Source organism: Hypanus sabinus, chromosome 18 (assembly GCF_030144855.1).
Source record: "Hypanus sabinus isolate sHypSab1 chromosome 18, sHypSab1.hap1, whole genome shotgun sequence".
NCBI classification, from domain to species: domain Eukaryota; kingdom Metazoa; phylum Chordata; class Chondrichthyes; order Myliobatiformes; family Dasyatidae; genus Hypanus; species Hypanus sabinus.
This window is the reverse complement of record NC_082723.1, coordinates 65,550,424-65,568,398: the sequence shown is the minus strand read 5'-3', so window position 1 is coordinate 65,568,398 and position 17,975 is coordinate 65,550,424. Positions and strand designations below refer to the sequence as shown.

The 17,975-nt window shown below is 39.5% G+C and overlaps 1 protein-coding gene across 1 annotated transcript in view; it reads right to left on the bottom strand.

The window, feature by feature from the left end:
- Nucleotides 1–17,975, bottom strand: part of piwil1 (piwi-like RNA-mediated gene silencing 1) — a 121,957-nt gene that overhangs the window by 91,007 nt on the left and 12,975 nt on the right. The window contains exons 3-6 of the mRNA XM_059943814.1: nucleotides 17,655–17,760; nucleotides 14,906–15,031; nucleotides 12,537–12,751; nucleotides 5,719–5,840 (exon numbers count right to left, since the gene is read on the bottom strand). Of these exons, the coding sequence (XP_059799797.1) occupies nucleotides 5,719–5,840; nucleotides 12,537–12,751; nucleotides 14,906–15,031; nucleotides 17,655–17,760 (569 nt within the window). The remainder of the gene's footprint in view (nucleotides 1–5,718; nucleotides 5,841–12,536; nucleotides 12,752–14,905; nucleotides 15,032–17,654; nucleotides 17,761–17,975) is intronic.

Sequence of the window (17,975 nt, the reverse complement as noted above, 5' to 3'; positions counted from 1 at the left end):
TACTGTTTCTTGTACCGCATAAGGACTTTAAGTAGACTGAGGAAGCACTCTCCACCTCAAACTTACTGAAAGCACAATCCCATCATTATTTAGAGATACTACGTGTAATAGGCTCTTTGAACTGCACCACCTGCCTAATTACAGACAATTTATAATGACCAATTAATGTTCTAACTGGTAGGTCTTTGGACCGTAGAAGGAAACCAGAGCAACAAGGAGCAAACCCAAGCACACAGAAGGAATGTACAAACTTGCCTAAAGAGGACACCGGATTTGAACTCTGATGCTCTGAGCTGTAATAGCATCACGCTAACCACAATGCTACCATGACATCCTACTGTCTCTTGTTCACTTGTCAGGAGACAAGAGCCTGCAGATGCTGGAATTTTTAGATAAAAAAATAACTAAATGAAGGAAAGAAGAAAGGACCAAGCCCCTTCATCTGGACTGTCTCTGTCCATTTCCCTCCACGGATGCTACCCAACTTAGTGAGTTCCTGCAGCATTTTGTTCTGTTATGAGTGACGTAATTCACCACTAAAGTAATTATAGTCAATAGTTCAATTGCAGTTACATTTCATCCTGAGGGATTATAGAAAAGCTGGAAATTACTTGCATCTCAAGTGTTACAAATGTGAAAATTAACTTAGTCAATCTTAGTGGCAGACTTTTAACACCATAAATCAGCTAGTTGTTAAGATTTCCTTGTCTCACATCTAGCTGTGTGACACTTCTCTGCCTCTTTACTGGGAAAGAGAGTCTATGGCATGTAGAATTGGTCAGGTGAACTTTTTTTTGTATTGCAGATCATGGTCTCTCTTGGAGGCTTTGCTATTGCTTGCTTGGTGGGTAGTGACTTTTTGGACGAAGTAAGTGGGAGAGGGGAAAGGCTGATGCTTTGCTGCTACTTGTGAGTGGGAGAGTGGAGAAGGGGGTTTTGGCGTTCGAACATTTCTACATCATTCATTCTTTGAGGTACTCTTCTGTTTTTGTGAATGTCCGGGAAGATTTAAGAATTCCAGGTTGCATATTCTCTGATATCAAATGGAACTACTGAACAACTAAGAACAATTGGAACAGCCAGACAAGGAACCCAGATAACATTGTACACTACAGCACAGTAGACTCCAGCCCAAGATGTTGTGCTGACCTTTTAACCTATTCTAAGATCAATCTAACCTTTCCCTCCCACATAGCCCTCCACTTTTCTATCATCCATGTGTCTAAGAGTCTCTTAAATGTCCCTAATGTATCAGTATCTACCACCACCCAGCAGCATGTTCCACATATACCACCCTAAACAGATTTTCCCTGACATCCCCATATACTTTCCTCCAATCACCATAAAGCCTTTCAAAGAGCAACCCTTCATCTCCACCATGAAAGGGTAAGGCCAGCCAACGGGGCTCTGGTGAAGTTATACAGGTTAATCCCCTGTACAGCAGAAACAATGGAATACAAAAACATTGATGAACTCCAATCATATTAACCTTGGATGATGGAGATGGGAGATCATCAAAGGCCTGTGCTCCACTGGGAGCTAAGGACTCAAAAAGAATCATCATCTTAAAATTATGCCCCCTCATATTAGCCATTGCTGCCCTGCGAAAAAGGTGTTGTCTGTTCACTCGATCTATGTCTCCCACCATCCTGTACACCTCTATCATGTCACCTCTCATCCTCCTTCAGTCCAAAGAGAAAAGCCCTAGCTCACTCAGTCTTTTTGCATAAGACATGCTCTCCGATCCAGGCAGCACCCAAATGTGGAGTATGACCCTCACTGAGAAACCATGCAAGCAGATACACATCCAATGGACATGGGCATCTCCGGAAAGACTGATATTTGTTGTCTAGCTATAAGGGTGAGGTGTTTAACAGTCGACCATATCAGTGACTCTGGAGTCACCCATAGGCCACACTTAGCAATAAGCAGTTTTCCTTTTTCCATGGATATTAATGAATCAGTTAATTTTTTTTTTAAACTGGTCTTTAGTTTCAAATTCAGCAGGATTGATGGTAGCATTGTAATTCCTTATCTATTCAGTTGATTTCAAATTTCGCAGTTATCTATCAAATCAAAGTACATTTATTATCAAAATATGTATAAATTATACACCTTGAGATTCATTTCAAACTAACATGTGCAGAGTTTTGAACCTTTAAAGTTAACTTCCAGGTTGAGGTGGTGGTGAGGAAGGCAAATGCAATGCAAGCATTCATTTTGAGAGCACTAGAATATAAAAGCAAGGATGTAATGCTCAGGCTTTATAAGGCATTGGTCAAACTATACTGGGAGTATTGAGAGCAGTTTTGGGCCCCTATTTAAGAAACACTGGAGAGGGTCCAGAGGAGATTCACAAGAATTATTCTGGGAATTAAAGGTAGGATATGAGGAGGGTTTGATGGGTCTGGGCCTGTACTTGCTGGAGTTTAGAACAATGAGCGAGGGATTGCATTGAAACCTATCGATTACTGAAAGGCTTGGATAGAGTGGATGTGGAGAGTGTTTCCTACCGTGGGTGAGTCTATGACCAGAGGGCACAACCTCAGAATAGAGGGACGTCCATTTAGAAGAGATGAATGAGGAGGAATTACCCAGATGGTGGTGAATCTGTGGAACTTGATGGCACAGGCAGCTGTGGAGGCCCACTCATTAGGCACAAGGTAGAGGTTGATATGTTTTTTTTTAAATTTTTTTAATTAAATTTTCAATAGGTTACATAGAGTTGAATAGAATAATATCAGCCCTCCCCCTCCCCTTAACCCCTCTCCCTATCTAAAAAAAGAGATAAAAAAAGAAAGAAAGAAAAAAGGAAGAAAGAAAGACTGCCTGGATATTGGAAGATCCCCACATGCTCCATGGAATTCAAAGTAGCTTTAATATATTTATTTATTTCATTCCCCAGATGACCAATAACTTTATCTTCAGAGCACCTATATATTTAATCTTATCTTTTGTAAATAAGGGTGCCAAATTTTCAGAAATATCTTATTTATTTCTTAAATTATAAGTAATTTTTTCAAGTGGAATGCAGCTAAAAATTTCATTCTTCCAACAATCCATACTTAAGTATAAATCCGATTTCCAAGTAACTGCAATAGCCTTTTTGGCTACTGCCAATGCAATTTTTATGAATTCTTTCTGATATTTGTTCAATTTAGGTTTCGGTTTTATCCCTTCAATATCACCTAGTAAAAATATTGGGTTATGTGGAAGTTGTGTTCCAATAATTTGTTCCAATAAAACTCTTAAATTTGTCCAAAAAGGTTGAATTTTAAAACAAGACCAAGTAGAGTGTAAAAAAGTACCAATTTCTTGATTACATTGAAAACACTGATCAGATAAATTTGGGTTTAATCTATTTATTTTTTGTGGTGAAATATATAATTGATATAAAAAATTGTATTGTACTAGTCTAAGTCAGACATTTGTTGTATTTGTCATACAGTCAAGACATAATCTTGACCAACTTGTTTCATCAATTTTAATATTCAAATGAGTTTTCCATTTTTGTCTTGACTTATGAATTCCTTGTTTGTCTGTTTTTGAATTAAATTATACATACAAGTAATTTTTTTAAATTTTTCCTTTTTGAATTAAAGTATCTATTTCATTAGGTTTTGGCATTAACATTGTTTGACCCAGTTTATCTCTTAAATAAGCCCTTAATTGGAAATAACAGAAAAGAGTGTTCTTTGATATTTTATATTTATTCTTTAATTGATCAAATGACATTTATATATCTCCTTCAAAACAGTCTCCTATATATCTAATCCCTTTCTGAAACCAGCTATATAAGAGTTGGTTATCCATTGTAAAAGGAATAAGTCTATCCTGAATTAGAGGTATCTTTGCTAATCAAGATTTCTTTATCTCATCATCAACATTTGTCTTATTCCATAGATCAATCAAATGTTTTAATATAAGGGATTCTTTCTTTTCCCGTATCCATTTAGATTCCCATTTATATATAAAATCTTCTGGTATATTTTCTCCTATTTTATCTAATTCTACTCTAATCCATGCCGGTTTATCTTCATCAAAAAAAGATGCAATAAATCAGTTGATTTGCTTTATAGTAACTCTTAAAGTTTGGTAATTGTAACCCTCCTAGGTCAAATATCCATGTCAATTTTTCCTACGATATTCTTGACATCTTACCTTTCCAAAGGAACTTCCTCACACATTTAACTCTTGAAAAAACTTCTGCTGTAGTTGTATTGGTAGCGTTTGGAATAAATACTGTAATCTAGGGAATATATTCATTTTTACAGCATTGACTCTACCTACTAATGTTATTGGTAACATCATCCATTTATCAAGATCTTCTTGAATTTTTTTCAATAATGGCAAATAATTTAATTTATATAAATTCTTTATATCATTATCAACTCTTATACCTAAATACTCTATACCATTTATCGGCCATCTAAATTGAGTTACTAATCAACATTGACTATAATCTCCTTTAGTAAGGGGTAAAATTTCACTTTTATCCCGATTTATTTTATACCCTGATATTTTGCCATATTCTTCCAATCTAGAAGATAATTTACACAATGAATACAATGGGTTTGTTAGATAAATCAGAACATCATCAGCAAATAGGTTAATCCTATATTCCTCCCGATTAACTCTGAAACCCGTAATATCTGAGTCAGTTCTAATTAATTCAGCAAATGGTTCTATCGCCAATACAAATAAAGCAGGTGATAATGGACAACCTTGTATGGTTGACCTTGTTAACTGAAATGATGTTGAAATTTGGCCGTTTGTCACTACTTTAGCTTTGGGATTAGTATTTAAGGTTTTAATCCAATTTATAAAAGATATTCCTAATCCATATTTTTCCAATACCTTAAATAAAAAATCCCATTCCAATCTATCAAATGCTTTTTCTGCATCCAAAGCAACTGCCACGCTCATTTCCTCCCTCTTTTGTGCCAGATGAATTATGCTAAGTAACCGCGTTACATTATCTGCCGATTGTTTTTAATAAATCCTGTTTGATCCATATGTATTAATTTTGGTAAGTATTTAGATAATCTATTAGATAAAATCTTTGCTATTATTTTATAGTCTGTGTTCAACAAAGAAATAGGCCTATATGATGTTGGCTTTAAAAGATCTCTATTTTTTTTGGCAATATTATTAAAATCGCTGTCGAAAAAGATTCTGGAAGTTTATGTGTTCTTTCCGCTTGAAGTATTAACTCCATAAAGGGAGGAATTAATATGTTGATATGTTCTTGATTAGTCAAGGTTATGGGAGAAGGTTGAAGAATGGAGTTGAGAGGGCTAATAAATCAGCCATGATGAGATGTTGGAGAAGACTCAAAGGGCTGACAGGGCTAATACTGCTCATATGTTTAATTGTCTTTTGATGATGATCCAAACCTCTGAACACTACAATATTACCATCTCCATGGGGCAAACATCCACTTTAACTGAACGTGCCTTTCAATCTGGGCCATCAGTTCCTTTGAAACTGCCTACTTATAAAAGAAACCTTTCCCAAAAGGAAGGCGGCTAACAACAATTTTAGTGTAATTATTAAATAATCTTAATCCTCTAATAGAATCCAAAAACTCTGCAATACCAACAGCCTTTGCTCTTATCGCACAAGCACTGACTTAACAATTAGGGTCATCCAGATTTATCTGCACAATCCTGGAAAGGTGTGAGAAGATAAAATAAATAAATCTTAACCATCACTTACCTCCTGAACACAATGTTATAAAACTGAAGGCATGTTGGAGAGGTTGGGGGTAATTCACTGGTCAAGGTAATCGTTACCTTGACATTTTTACCATCACGTGTTTGGCTGAATAGTTCAGTGACCTTAAGGTGAAAAAAATCGTAAATATTTTTCCAAAAAAAACCTCAAAATTTATTATCAAAGTATGTACATGTCACCATATAAAATCCTGAGATTCATTTTCTTGTGGAATACTCAAGAAATCCATAATAGTATAATAACCATAATAGAATCAATGAAAGACCACACCAGCTTGGGCATTTAAACTGGGCGCTAAAGTTAAACTATGCAAATACAAAAAATAATAATAATTAATAATTTTTTGAGAACACAACATCACCCGATTCTCCTTTGTCTATCGTACTTGTTACTTCTTCAAAGAATTCCAATACATTTACCAAGCAAGATTTTCCCTTGCGTGAAAATCTTGTGTGCTGACTACGACCTATTATATCATGTGCCTCCAAGTACCCTAAGACCTCAGCCTAAATAATCAACTCCAACGTCTTCCCAACCACTGAGGTCAGACTAACTGGCTTATCATTTCCTTTCTTCTACCTCTCCTCCTTCTTGAAGAGTGGAATGACATTTGCAATTTTCCAGTCTTCCAGACTATTACAGAATCTAGTGATTCTTGAAATATCATCACTAATGCCTCCACAATCTATACAGCCACCTCTTTGAGAGATTTGTGGGGTGTACACAAATGTGATGTTAGCATTCATTTGAAGAGGACTAGAAAATAAAAGCAAGGATGTAATGTTAAAACTTTATAAACTCTATACTGTAAGCAGTTTGGGCCCCTTAGAAAGGAGAGGGGTTAAAGGAAGTTCACGAAAATAATTCCACAATTGAATGGCTTGTCATATGAAGAGTGTTTGATGGCTCTGTGTTTGTATTCACCAGAATTCAGAAGAATGAGGGGTGACCTCAATGAAACCTATTGAATAGTGAAAGGCCTTGATAGAGTGAATATGGGAGAGGATATTTCCTATGCTGGGAAAGTCAAAATCTAGAGGGTCAGTCTCAAAATCGAGGCCCATCCTTTTAGAACTGAGGAATGATTTTTAGAAATGAGGAAGAATTTCTTCAGCCAGGGAGTCGTGAATCTGTGGAATTCTTTGCCACAGGCAGTTGTGGAGGCCAAGTCTTTAAATATATTTAAGGTGATAGATTCTTGATTGGTCAGGGCAAGGGCTACATGGAGAAGGCAGGAGATTGGGGCTCAGAGGAAAATTAGATCAGACATGATGAAATGGTGGAGCAGACTCGATGGCCTAATTCTGTTCCTATATCTTATGGTCTTATGGAAAAAAAAACATGAGATGAAGAACCCTTGAAAGTGAGTCCAAAGGTTGTGGGAGCAGTTCAGTGATGGGGCAAGTGAATTTAGTTAAAAAAAGGTACACTGCTGATGCTGTGGTCTAATCAACATGTACAAACAAGTTGGTTAAATTCAGCAGGTCGGGTCTCGGTCTGAAACGTTGACTGCTCATTTCAACGAACGCTGCCCAACCTGCTGAGTTCATCCAGCTTGTTTGAATGTGTTGAATTTAGTTCAGTTATCCCCTTTCGTTGAAGAATCGGATGGTTGAGGGGTGATAACTGTCCCTGAACCTGGTGCTGAGTCCTGAGGTTCCTGTACCTCCTCCTGATGGCAGCAGCAAGGAGAGAGCATGATCTGGTTGATGGCGGGGTCCCTATTGATTGAGGCTGCTTTCCTGTGACAACATTTCGTGTAGATGCGCTCAATGGTGGGAGGGCTTGTACTGGGCCGCATCCACTACTTTCTTTTCAAAGGCATTGGTGTTTCCATACCAGGCTGTGATGCAGTCAATGTACTCTCCACTGCATATCTATAAAGCTTGTCAAAGTTTTACACGTCATGCCAAATTTTCACAACTCCTAAGTAGAGGCGCACCTGTGATTTATCTGTAATTGCATTTTATGTGCTGGGCCCAGGACAGGCCCTCCAAAATGATAATACCGAGGAATTAAAGCTGTTGACCCTCTCCACCTCTGATCTTCCGATGAGAACTGGCTCATGGACCTCTGGTTCCTTCTCCTGAAGTCAATAATCAACTCCTTGATCTTGCTGACATTGAGCGAGGCTGTTAAGGTACCACTCAGCCAGATTTTCAATCTCCCTCCTATGCTGATTCATCACCACCTTTGATTTGGCCAAGGACAGTGGTATTGGCAGCAAACTTGAATATGGCACTGGAGCTGCACTTAACAATAGTCGAGTAAAGCAGTGGCCTAAGCATGCAGCCCTGTGATGTACCTGTGCTGATGGAGATTGTAGAGATGTTGTTGCCAATTCCAACTGACCGGGTTTGCAAGAGAGAAAATAGGGTACAGACAGTCCCCGGGTTACGTACGAGTTACGTTCCTGAGTCTGTCTTTAAGTCAAATTTGTACGTAAGTCGGAACCAGTACATTGGCATTACTTAGTGTCAGTTTGTCAAACGTTTGTCTTAGTATATATTATTTCACCTTTCTATGCATATAAAACACTAAAGAAACATATGTATTCCAATAATTAAACCACTGCGTTGCTTAGTAATAAATGTAGCTTTCACCAGGGTAGGGCCTTTCACATGCTCCATTATTCTCACTTTATCTGTTATCCTTTAAAATTCTTCCGATCGTTGATCAACTGTAGCCTAACGCTTTTCCAATGACGGATGGCATTTCACCTCTTTCCAAACGCTTTATTATTTCCACTTTATTTTCAATCATGATTGCTTCCTGTGGTGAACTACATATACCTGTCTGGACACGCCCCACCGCTGACTGCTCCCGTGGCTCCTCCCACAGACCCCTGTATAAAGGCGATTGGGGCTGAGCCCTGCCTCTCAGTCTCCAGGATATAGCATGGTGGTCAATTGCTGCTTGTTCTTTCTTCCAGTCAATAAAAGCCAATATCTCGCCTCCCATCTCAGAGAGTTATTGATAGTGCATCACTTCCCATAAATGGAATAGAAACACTGCGGGCAGCAGGTCCTGACCTCTGCTGGCTCCCGAGGTCTGCTGGGTCCTAAGGACCACCACACTGAGCCAGGTTAAATGGAACAAGTGGGGGGCTGTGCTGGGATTGGGTATTTGATCCTCCACAATATTCCGTGTGGGAATTTAAACTGTAAGTGGCAGTGTTTTTTTTAACGAGGTCAAGTTGTGAGCTTGATATCAACCCGGCACAGATGGTCAGGGTGAATCTTACTAAGGAAAGTTTAAGCCAAATACAAAGTTAAGCACTCAACACAGTGTCAACGGCAATGACAAAATGGCGGATGACGTCACGATCCAACTTAAAATGGTGGACAGCGTTCTCCTTCCTCGGTTCATAAGTACGAGTTGTCTGTAAGTCAGATTTTCATAACTCAGGGACTACCAGTATTCAATTGCACAAGAAGGCTTTAAGGCCAAGGTCTTGAATTTTACTGATTAGCTTGAGGATGATGGTACTGAATGCTGAGCTGTAGTGGATAAAGACCATCCTAAGGTAGTATCTTTGTTGTCTATATGTTCCAGGTTTCAGTGAAGAGCCAATGAAATGACATTTGCTATGGACCTGATGTGCCGGTAGGCAAACTGGAGTGGATCCAAGTCACTTCTCAAGCAGGAATTGATATGTTTCATCACCAACCTCTCAAAACACTTCATCACAGTGGATGTAAGTGCTACTGGATGAGTCATTGAGGCAGGTTACCACATTCTTCTAGGGCACCTGTATAAGTGAAGGCTGCTTGAAGCACGTGAGTACTTCAGTCAGCCGAAGCAAGAGGTTAAAGATCTAGGTGAACACTCCAGCCAGTTTTTAGTACTTGGCCAGGTACCCCATCTGGGTCAAATGCTTCTCATGGGTTCACCCCGCTGAAGGATGCTCTCATGTCAGCCTCAGAGACTGAAATCACAGGATCATCAGGAGCTGTGGGAGTTGTGATGTTTCCTCCAGGTTTTTAATGGTCACAGTGAGCATAAAAGGCATTAAGTTTATCTGGGAATGAAGCCCTGTTTTCTTATATGTTGCTTGATTTTACTATACAAGAAATTACTTCTACTAAGTTGTGTGCGATTGGGACATGTAATTTACACGTTGATGGTGTGTTCTTTGACCAATTGAGCGAACTGAAACTTTGCAGTCTCCAAGGATGTTCACTGAGGTTTGGAGCGGAGAGTACGGCCTGGAAGCCTGGAAACATGGCACAAAACCATGATCAACTCCGTTGATTCTCTGACTGAACTGTTGAGCAAGGAGGTCGACAAAGATGAGCAAAGAGGATGGGCAGGTGTTCAGCACCATGCTTCCTCTCTTTCCCGCTACCTGCTGTTAGAGGAAAGTGCAGGAATCTTGAGATCCACACTGCAAGGTTTGATCAGAGAGCCTGTGGACTCGTTTTAGCGGACTTTGAGAGTTCATGTCGCATTCATTCCTGGATACTTTTTTTTTGCTGTTTTATCAGGGTGACTGATGCAGTCCGGAGCGCTTCAGCAAGTAATACTTTACCCTGCAGCAGGCTAATGATGAACTGAACTAAATGGAATATTACCGGACTCCTGGTTTGTTGTTCGATATTCTGTGTGTTGTCCACTCCCTTTTTGCTGTTTGCACAATTTATTCTTTTTTCATGTTGGTGTCTGATGTTATCTTGAACTGATTCTTTGTTTTGTAACTGCCTACAGGAGAATGAATCTCAGAGTTGTATTCTGCATATATACTTTCATAATAAATGTACTTTGAATCTTTGACGGCATTCAAGCCCTGCCACAGCTGTCAAGTATCTTTTGTTGATTCAACTTTAGTCTGGAATTGCTACTTCACCTGTGAGTTGGCTTTCTGGAGACCATGCCCGGACCTCTTGTAACCTTTTTGGCACCAGACTTGAATGCCTCTAATCTGGCCCTCAGCAGATGCAGATCTCAAAGACTCAAATATTCCCACACTTAGCCTCAAGCCAATGATCTACTGAAGAAAGTTCACATGTTGAAAAGCTTACTGAGAAAAGTCTTAAACACAAGAGATTTTGCAGATGCTGGAGATCTTGAGCAACACACACAAGCTGCTGGAGGAATTCTGCAACATCTGTGGAGGAAATAAACAGTTGATGCCGCAGCCAAAACATTGACTATTTATTCCTCTCCACAGATGCAGCTGGGTATGTGGGTGTGCGTGTGTTCCTGAGAAATGTCTCCCACCTGTAGCCAACACAGTGACGGTTGACATCTGATTTCACATTATGCATGATTAATATTATACAACTATTTGCTCATTATTTTTGTTGCATCATGGCCTGGTATGGAAATACCAATGCCCAGGAACAGAAGGTGGTGGAAGTAGTACAATCCACCACCAGCAAAGCCACTCCACCTATGTGTACATTTACATGGAGCACTGCCACAAGAAAGCAGCATGCATCACAGACGACAGCCATCCAGGCAAGTTCTCTTCTCACTCGTACCATCAGGATCGGAGGTCCCACACAACCAGGTTCAAGAATTAGGTTGTAGGTTAGCCTACCAACATCAAGTTCCTAAGTCAGCATGGATAACATTGATCACCATTACTCTGAACTAACAGTGAAAAGTGAAATGTTTAAGGAGAATATGAGGGGAAACTTCACTTAGAGGTTGGTGCAATCAACAGACTCAATCCAAAAACTCTTTACAAACCGTGTTCTCAGTATTATTTTTATTTGCCTAGTTTGTCCTCTTTTGCACATTGTCAGATTTAGCATTTATGCACAACTTTTCATAAATTCCATTGTGTTTCTTTCCTGTAAATACTTGCAAATAAAGAATCTCAATGTCATAACATATGTGTACTTTGATAATAAAGTTGCTTTGAACTTTATTGAAAGCACAATTTGATTACCAGTAAACTCACTAACTACATTAACAAACAAGCTCCTGGAACCTCAGACAGAATTCTCATCTGAATGTTCCTTTGCCAATCCTCAAGCCTGCCATACACATAGGAAATTCTGCAACCTAACAACTCTGTCATCATGTCTTCAAGCCAAATGTAAATCCAATGAGTTTTTACTTCTAATCTTACAAAGAGCCAATATATGCACATTTTAAATAACACACCAATGTCCTAATCCCATCATTACATGCTACCAGGATATGTTCATGTTGCCAGTGGGGTTCCAACAGGTCTGAAGTTATAGTCAAAGAGTCACAGAAAATGACAGCACAGAAACAGGCCTTCCAGCCCATCCAGTCCATGCTGAACCATTTAAACTACCTCCTCCCATCAACCTAGCCCTCCATTCCCCTATCATCCATGTACCTATTCAAACTTTTCTTAAGCATTAAGATCAAGCTCGCATACACCACTTGCACTGGCAGCTCATTTGATACACTCAACATCCTCTGAGTGAAGAAGTTCCCTTCATGTTCCCCTTAAACATTTCACTTTCATCCTTAACCCATGATTTCTAGCTCTCATCTTGCCACAAAGGTGTTTGGCGTCAGAGCTCCATTGAAAGTTACAATCAGAAACGCATTAGTAGAAAGGCTGGGGAAAAGTGAACCACTGGCACAAAGTTAAATGACACATGCGAGGTGCTTCGAATGCCTTTAGAACAATGATAAATCTGGTCACTGAAATGCTTAGTCTAGACATTCCAAGTAGAGCCTCATATCAATCCATGAGATAGCTCAAAAGCTTCTACCTCAATCTGTAACACCTTTATCCATTCCACACCAACAGGCTACATTCATCTGTACATTTAAGGCATTTTCTTTGTTAAACAAGACTTCTTCAAACTTACTTTTGATTCCAGTCTTTTAGGAAGGAATAATAGAGTACCATCAAAAACACGAGTTCTGCCAAGAATTTTGTCATGCATAAACAACAGTACAGTTCGCAGACGCCGTGACTCCATCTCAGGGTTATAATCCACATGGTATTGATATAGAACCCACTGGGGGCGAGAATTTAGACGAATGTAGTTTGTTATCAGACGTATCACGCTCCCAGTAACACCTGCAAATAAAGGACTGATTTTTTTTACCTTAACAACAGAAAACAGAGTTGAAGAGTACTGTTGGTTACAACAGGGTCCTATTCCTGAGATCTATTTGTAATACAAACTACTTGCATATTGAAAAACAGCAAAAACACTGCATGGGAGAGGGTCACAGAAACAGCTGTGGCAGGAGAATGTGCAGCCACCAGCCAGCTCACTGACCCCTGTGAGCAGCTCAGCTTAAGACAGCCCCGGCGCAGGTGCAGACACACAAGACACACCCATCCTTGAGACACCAGTCAAGGTCATTGATTCCAAATAATTGGTTTAATGATCATTACATAATGTCCCTCTGTGCTTCCTGCTCCCTCTCCTCTCCCGTCCCTTTCCCCAACCATGATTCCCCTCTCCCTGCCCTCTTCCCACTCTCAGTCCACAATAGAGACCCATATCAGAATCAGGTTTATCATTACTCACATACATGACTTTTTTTGCATCAGCAGTACAGTGCAATACATAAAATTACTACAGTACTGTGCAAAGATCTTAGGCACCCTGTTATATATCTGTGCCTCTGATTTTGCACAGTAAAGGATACAATCAAACACGATTTTCATGAGCTTGTAAGAATACTTCCACAAGTCAGGTCACTCACAAGCCAGGGAGTTGGTGCACAGACATTAAGAGAAAGGATGCAAATGGAAAGGGTGTGTACAGAAGACTGCAGAAAACCTGAGGATACAAAAAATTTATTTCCAGAAGTTTATTGTACATTACAGCATGTCTCTGGTGCTTCCTGCTCCCTCCCCTCGCCCTACCCCTTTTCAACCTCATTCTCCTGCCTTCTCCCTATAACATCTGAGATACTTTGCTTCCTTGGTGAAATTCCTGTAACAAAGTAAATGTCCCTTTACTACTTGATACAGACCATCACTATGCTACTGGGGAGGGGCCTGCATTCATGGAAAACACTGTTTTATGATTTTCTATAATATGAAGCTGCATCATCTGTACCTGTGTCAAGACAACTGTGATTAGTTTTGAGCCCCATATTGAAGGAAGGATTTGCTGGCATTGGAGGGGGTGCCGAGGAGGTTTATGAGAATGATTCCAAGGATAAAAGGGTTAATGTGTGAGAAGTATTTATTGACTCTGGGTCTGTACTCTCTGGAGTTTTAAAAAGAGATGGGAGCTCAATGAAACCTATCAAACATTGAAAGGCCTAGATAGATGGGCCTGCGCCAAGGCTGTCTTAAGCTGAGCTGCTCATGGGGGTCAGTGAGCTGGCTGGTGGCTGCTCATTCTCCAGCCACAGCTGTTTCTGTGACCCTCTCCTATGCAGTGTTTTTGCTGTTTTTCAATATGCAAGTAGTTTGTATTACAAATAGATCTCAAGAATGGGACCCTGTTGGAGAGGACGTTTCTAATTGTGGGGGAGTTTAAGACATGAGGGAACAGCCTCAATATAGAGGGACATCCATTCAGAATAGAATAGGATTCTGCTTCAGATTTATTTATCACATGTACATCGAAATATACAGTGACTAACATATCCAACAAATTTCTTTAGTCAGAGGGTGGCTAATCTGTGGAATTCATTGCTACAGATGGCTGTAAAGGCCAAGCTATTGAGTAGATTTAAAACGGAGGTTGATAGGGTTCTTGATTAGTCAGGGTGTAAAGGTTTATAGAGAGAAGGCAAGAGAATAGGTTTGAGAAGGATAATAAATCAGTCATGATGGAATGTCGAAGCAGACCATATGGACCAGATGGCCTAATTCAGCTCCTATGTCTTATGGTCTTATATTTATTAGTAAAATGCATTGGTCCCATCATTGTAATACAGGATCAGCAAAGAAGCAAAATTGCTTACTATAAAGGTGAATCAAAAACTGAAAGGAGAAGAACCCTATCTTACAGGGTATTTAAAAAAATTAAGATCAAGAATAGAGTTGTAGCAAAATGAGAAAAATAGGAAATAAAAGAAATAAAAGATTGAAGATATATTTTAGTTAAAAGTTTTATTTGGTGTAATTTAGAACAGCAATTAAACATTTCTACAGTGACGATTTTGAATCTGAAGGAAAAACAATCAAAATATAAGGTTCAACTAAAGTACGTGATCACTACAGATAACTTCAAACTCTGGACTGTTTCACATTAGTCTTTACCTGCTTTGGAATCCTTGACATGTTCCATAGCCATTCTAGTGTTAACTCCAAGGTCGTGAAAATCTCGCCGCCGACCACCTCTTTCCATTAAAGACATTTCTTTAAATCCAGCAGATATCACCTCAACTACATTTCCAAGAAATCAAAAGAAACTGTCAGATGTCAAACTGAGTACAGTGGAACAATTTTATCCTTTCAACAAAATATTATCATCATATTTAAGAGATATTCAGACAACCACTCCCAATAGGCAGGCAAATGTAGATGGCAAAAAAAGTTGGCTATAAGCATGAGGGCTGTGCAATACCATGACTTTACAACCATAAAGATATGCCACATGTATGAGCAGTGTTTGATGGCTCTGGGTGTATACTCACTGGAATTCAGAAGAATGAGGGGTGACCTCATTGAAACTTATTGAATATTGAAAGGCCTCAATAGAGTGGATGTGGAGAGGATGTTTCCTTTCATGAGTGAGTCTAGGACCAGAGGGCACAGCCTCAGAATAAAAGGGCAACCTTTTAGAACAGAGATGAAGACGAATTTCTTTAGCCAGAAATAGGTGAATCTGTGGAATTCGTTGCCACAGACTTCTGTGGAGGCCAAGTCTTCATGCATGTTTAAGACAGAGGTTGATAGATTCGTGTTTAGTCAGGGCATGAAAGGTTACAGGGAGAAGGCAGGAGATTGGGGCTGAGAGGAAAATGGATTAGCCATGATGAAATGGCAGCTCAGACTCAATGGGCAGAATAGTCTAATTTTGCTCCTATACCTTATGGTCTTATGTACCTTGAATGTATTGGGTGATACTCCAAACAATTACCAGCATTAAATTTTCAGTTACAGAAGGACATTGTACCTTAGACATGGTGAATACTTTTTTTAAAAAAGATATATTCTCACGGCAGGTGAATTTGATCAACATTTACCCGTACATGATATCCGAGCACCTACAAGCTTTTCTACAAAAGCTCTGGAGTCTTGAGGCCAACAATGACTGCAGGATGTCCTAGGGTTTAAAAGTTTCAAAAGGGACACGGAGAGAGGTAAAAGAGGTGGGGTAGTGGCATTGTTAATCAAGGATTGTAATAAAGCTACAGAAAGGGAGGACATTGTGAAGGGGTTGTCTATGGAGTCAGAAACATGGAAGGGAGAAATCACACCTTACACCCCCCACCACCACCAATAGCAAAAATGACACAGATCATGAGGCAGATTTTGGAAAGATGTAAAAATAACAGGGTAGTTCACATGGGAGACTTGAACTTCCCTCATTTTGATTTGCATTTCCTTCACGCAAGAAGGTTTAGAGGGGGCGGAATTTGTTAGGTGCGTCCAAGAAGAATTCTTCACAAAATGTGGACAGGTTGATTAGGAGAGGACATATCGAATCTGGTGCTAGGCAATGATCCAGGTCAGGTGACAGGGAGAGCATTTCAGACAGTAACCACAACTCCCTGACCTTTTTCATAGCTTTAGACAGACAAGAGCAGATGGTATTATCTATTCAGCAGGAAATTGGGAGCATAAATTGGGAACAGATGCACTCAGGGATATGCACAACAGAAATGTGGGGATTGTTTAGGGAGCACTTACATGGCATTCTGGATAGGTTTGTCCTTTTGGGGCAGGGATAGAATGGTAGGATGAAGGAACGTGGTTGACAAGACGTGAAACATCTCATCATCCTCCTTTATATACATGCAGGACACCTTGGTATTTTCCTTAATCTTCCTTGCCAAAGCTCTCTGATGTCCCCTTCTGGCTCTTCTAAGTCCTTAAGTTCCTTCATGACAACTTTATAACCTTCAGAGCCCAGTCTGATTCTTGCTTCCTCCTTCCTCTTGTCTAGATAAGATATTCCATAAATATCTCTTCTGGGTCCCCTGCTCTTTGTGGCTTTTATAAATGACTTGGATTAGGAAGTGGAAGGTGGGGTAGTAAGTTTGCAAATGGCAAAGGTTGGTGGTTGTAGTAAGTAACAACAGGACATTGATACAAAGCAGAGCTGGGCTGAGAAGCAGCAGATGGGATTCAATCCAAAAAAATGATGTGATTTGCTTTGAAAGGCTGAACTTTAAAGCAGAATAAAGGGTTAATAGCAGGATTCTTAGCAGTGTGGAGGAATAGAGGGATCATGGAGTTCATGTCCATAGATCCCTCAAAGCTGCCTTATGCAAGTTGATAGGGCAGTTAAGAAGGTGTATTGTGGAATTGGACCTTTATCAATCCAAGTTCCAGAGACATATTTGTGCAGCTCTATAAAATGCTGGTTAGACCACTCCTGAAGCACTGTGTTCAGTTCTTGTCACCTCATTAAAGGAAGGATGCGTAAGTTTTAGAGAGGATGCAGAGGAGATTTACCAGGAAATATGTTCCATGATCTTTAAAGAAATAACAAGTGTTATCAGAAAAAGAAAATTAGTGAAGAAGCATTGTACTTTTGACTGAAGCTGCAGTTGAGACTGAAAGACCGTGTAAAGTACGCTAAAAATGTCAGAAACTACTGGTCAGAATTAACTAGTCCTAAACCTAATAGCAATGTTTTCAGCTCTGAATTTATTGAACATTTAGTCCAAGGTTTGAGCACTGATCTTAGACACATTCTCTCACACACACACACACACACAAACGAATGCTTGATTTTACATTCAGAATTGTTTGTCTACCAGAAGCTTACAAATTTACATATAGATGTTGTAATATTTACATGGCAAGAACCAATAATACAACAAGCATCAATGCTCACCATCTTTGGACCCGGGTCCTCCAGGCTGCCCTCGCTGTCGACCACGACCGAGGAGTTCAGGCTTCACTTCGCTGATTGAAGTTGAGGGAACGAGTGCAGAAGGTGCCTAATTTGCAAGGTGGAAATTCATCATTTCAAAGATTCAGCAGTTTATTATCCAGTCCTGGTGGCTCATACAGCTATTTTTGAAATTCAAAACCAAATTGCCTAGCTTTAATTTTAAGATTTAAGAAGTTGAATGAAGACCTAAACAGATCACCCTTCAAAAATTTAATTCTGCTTGTACATTTATACAAATTATTTCAGATTTCATCTTTCCAT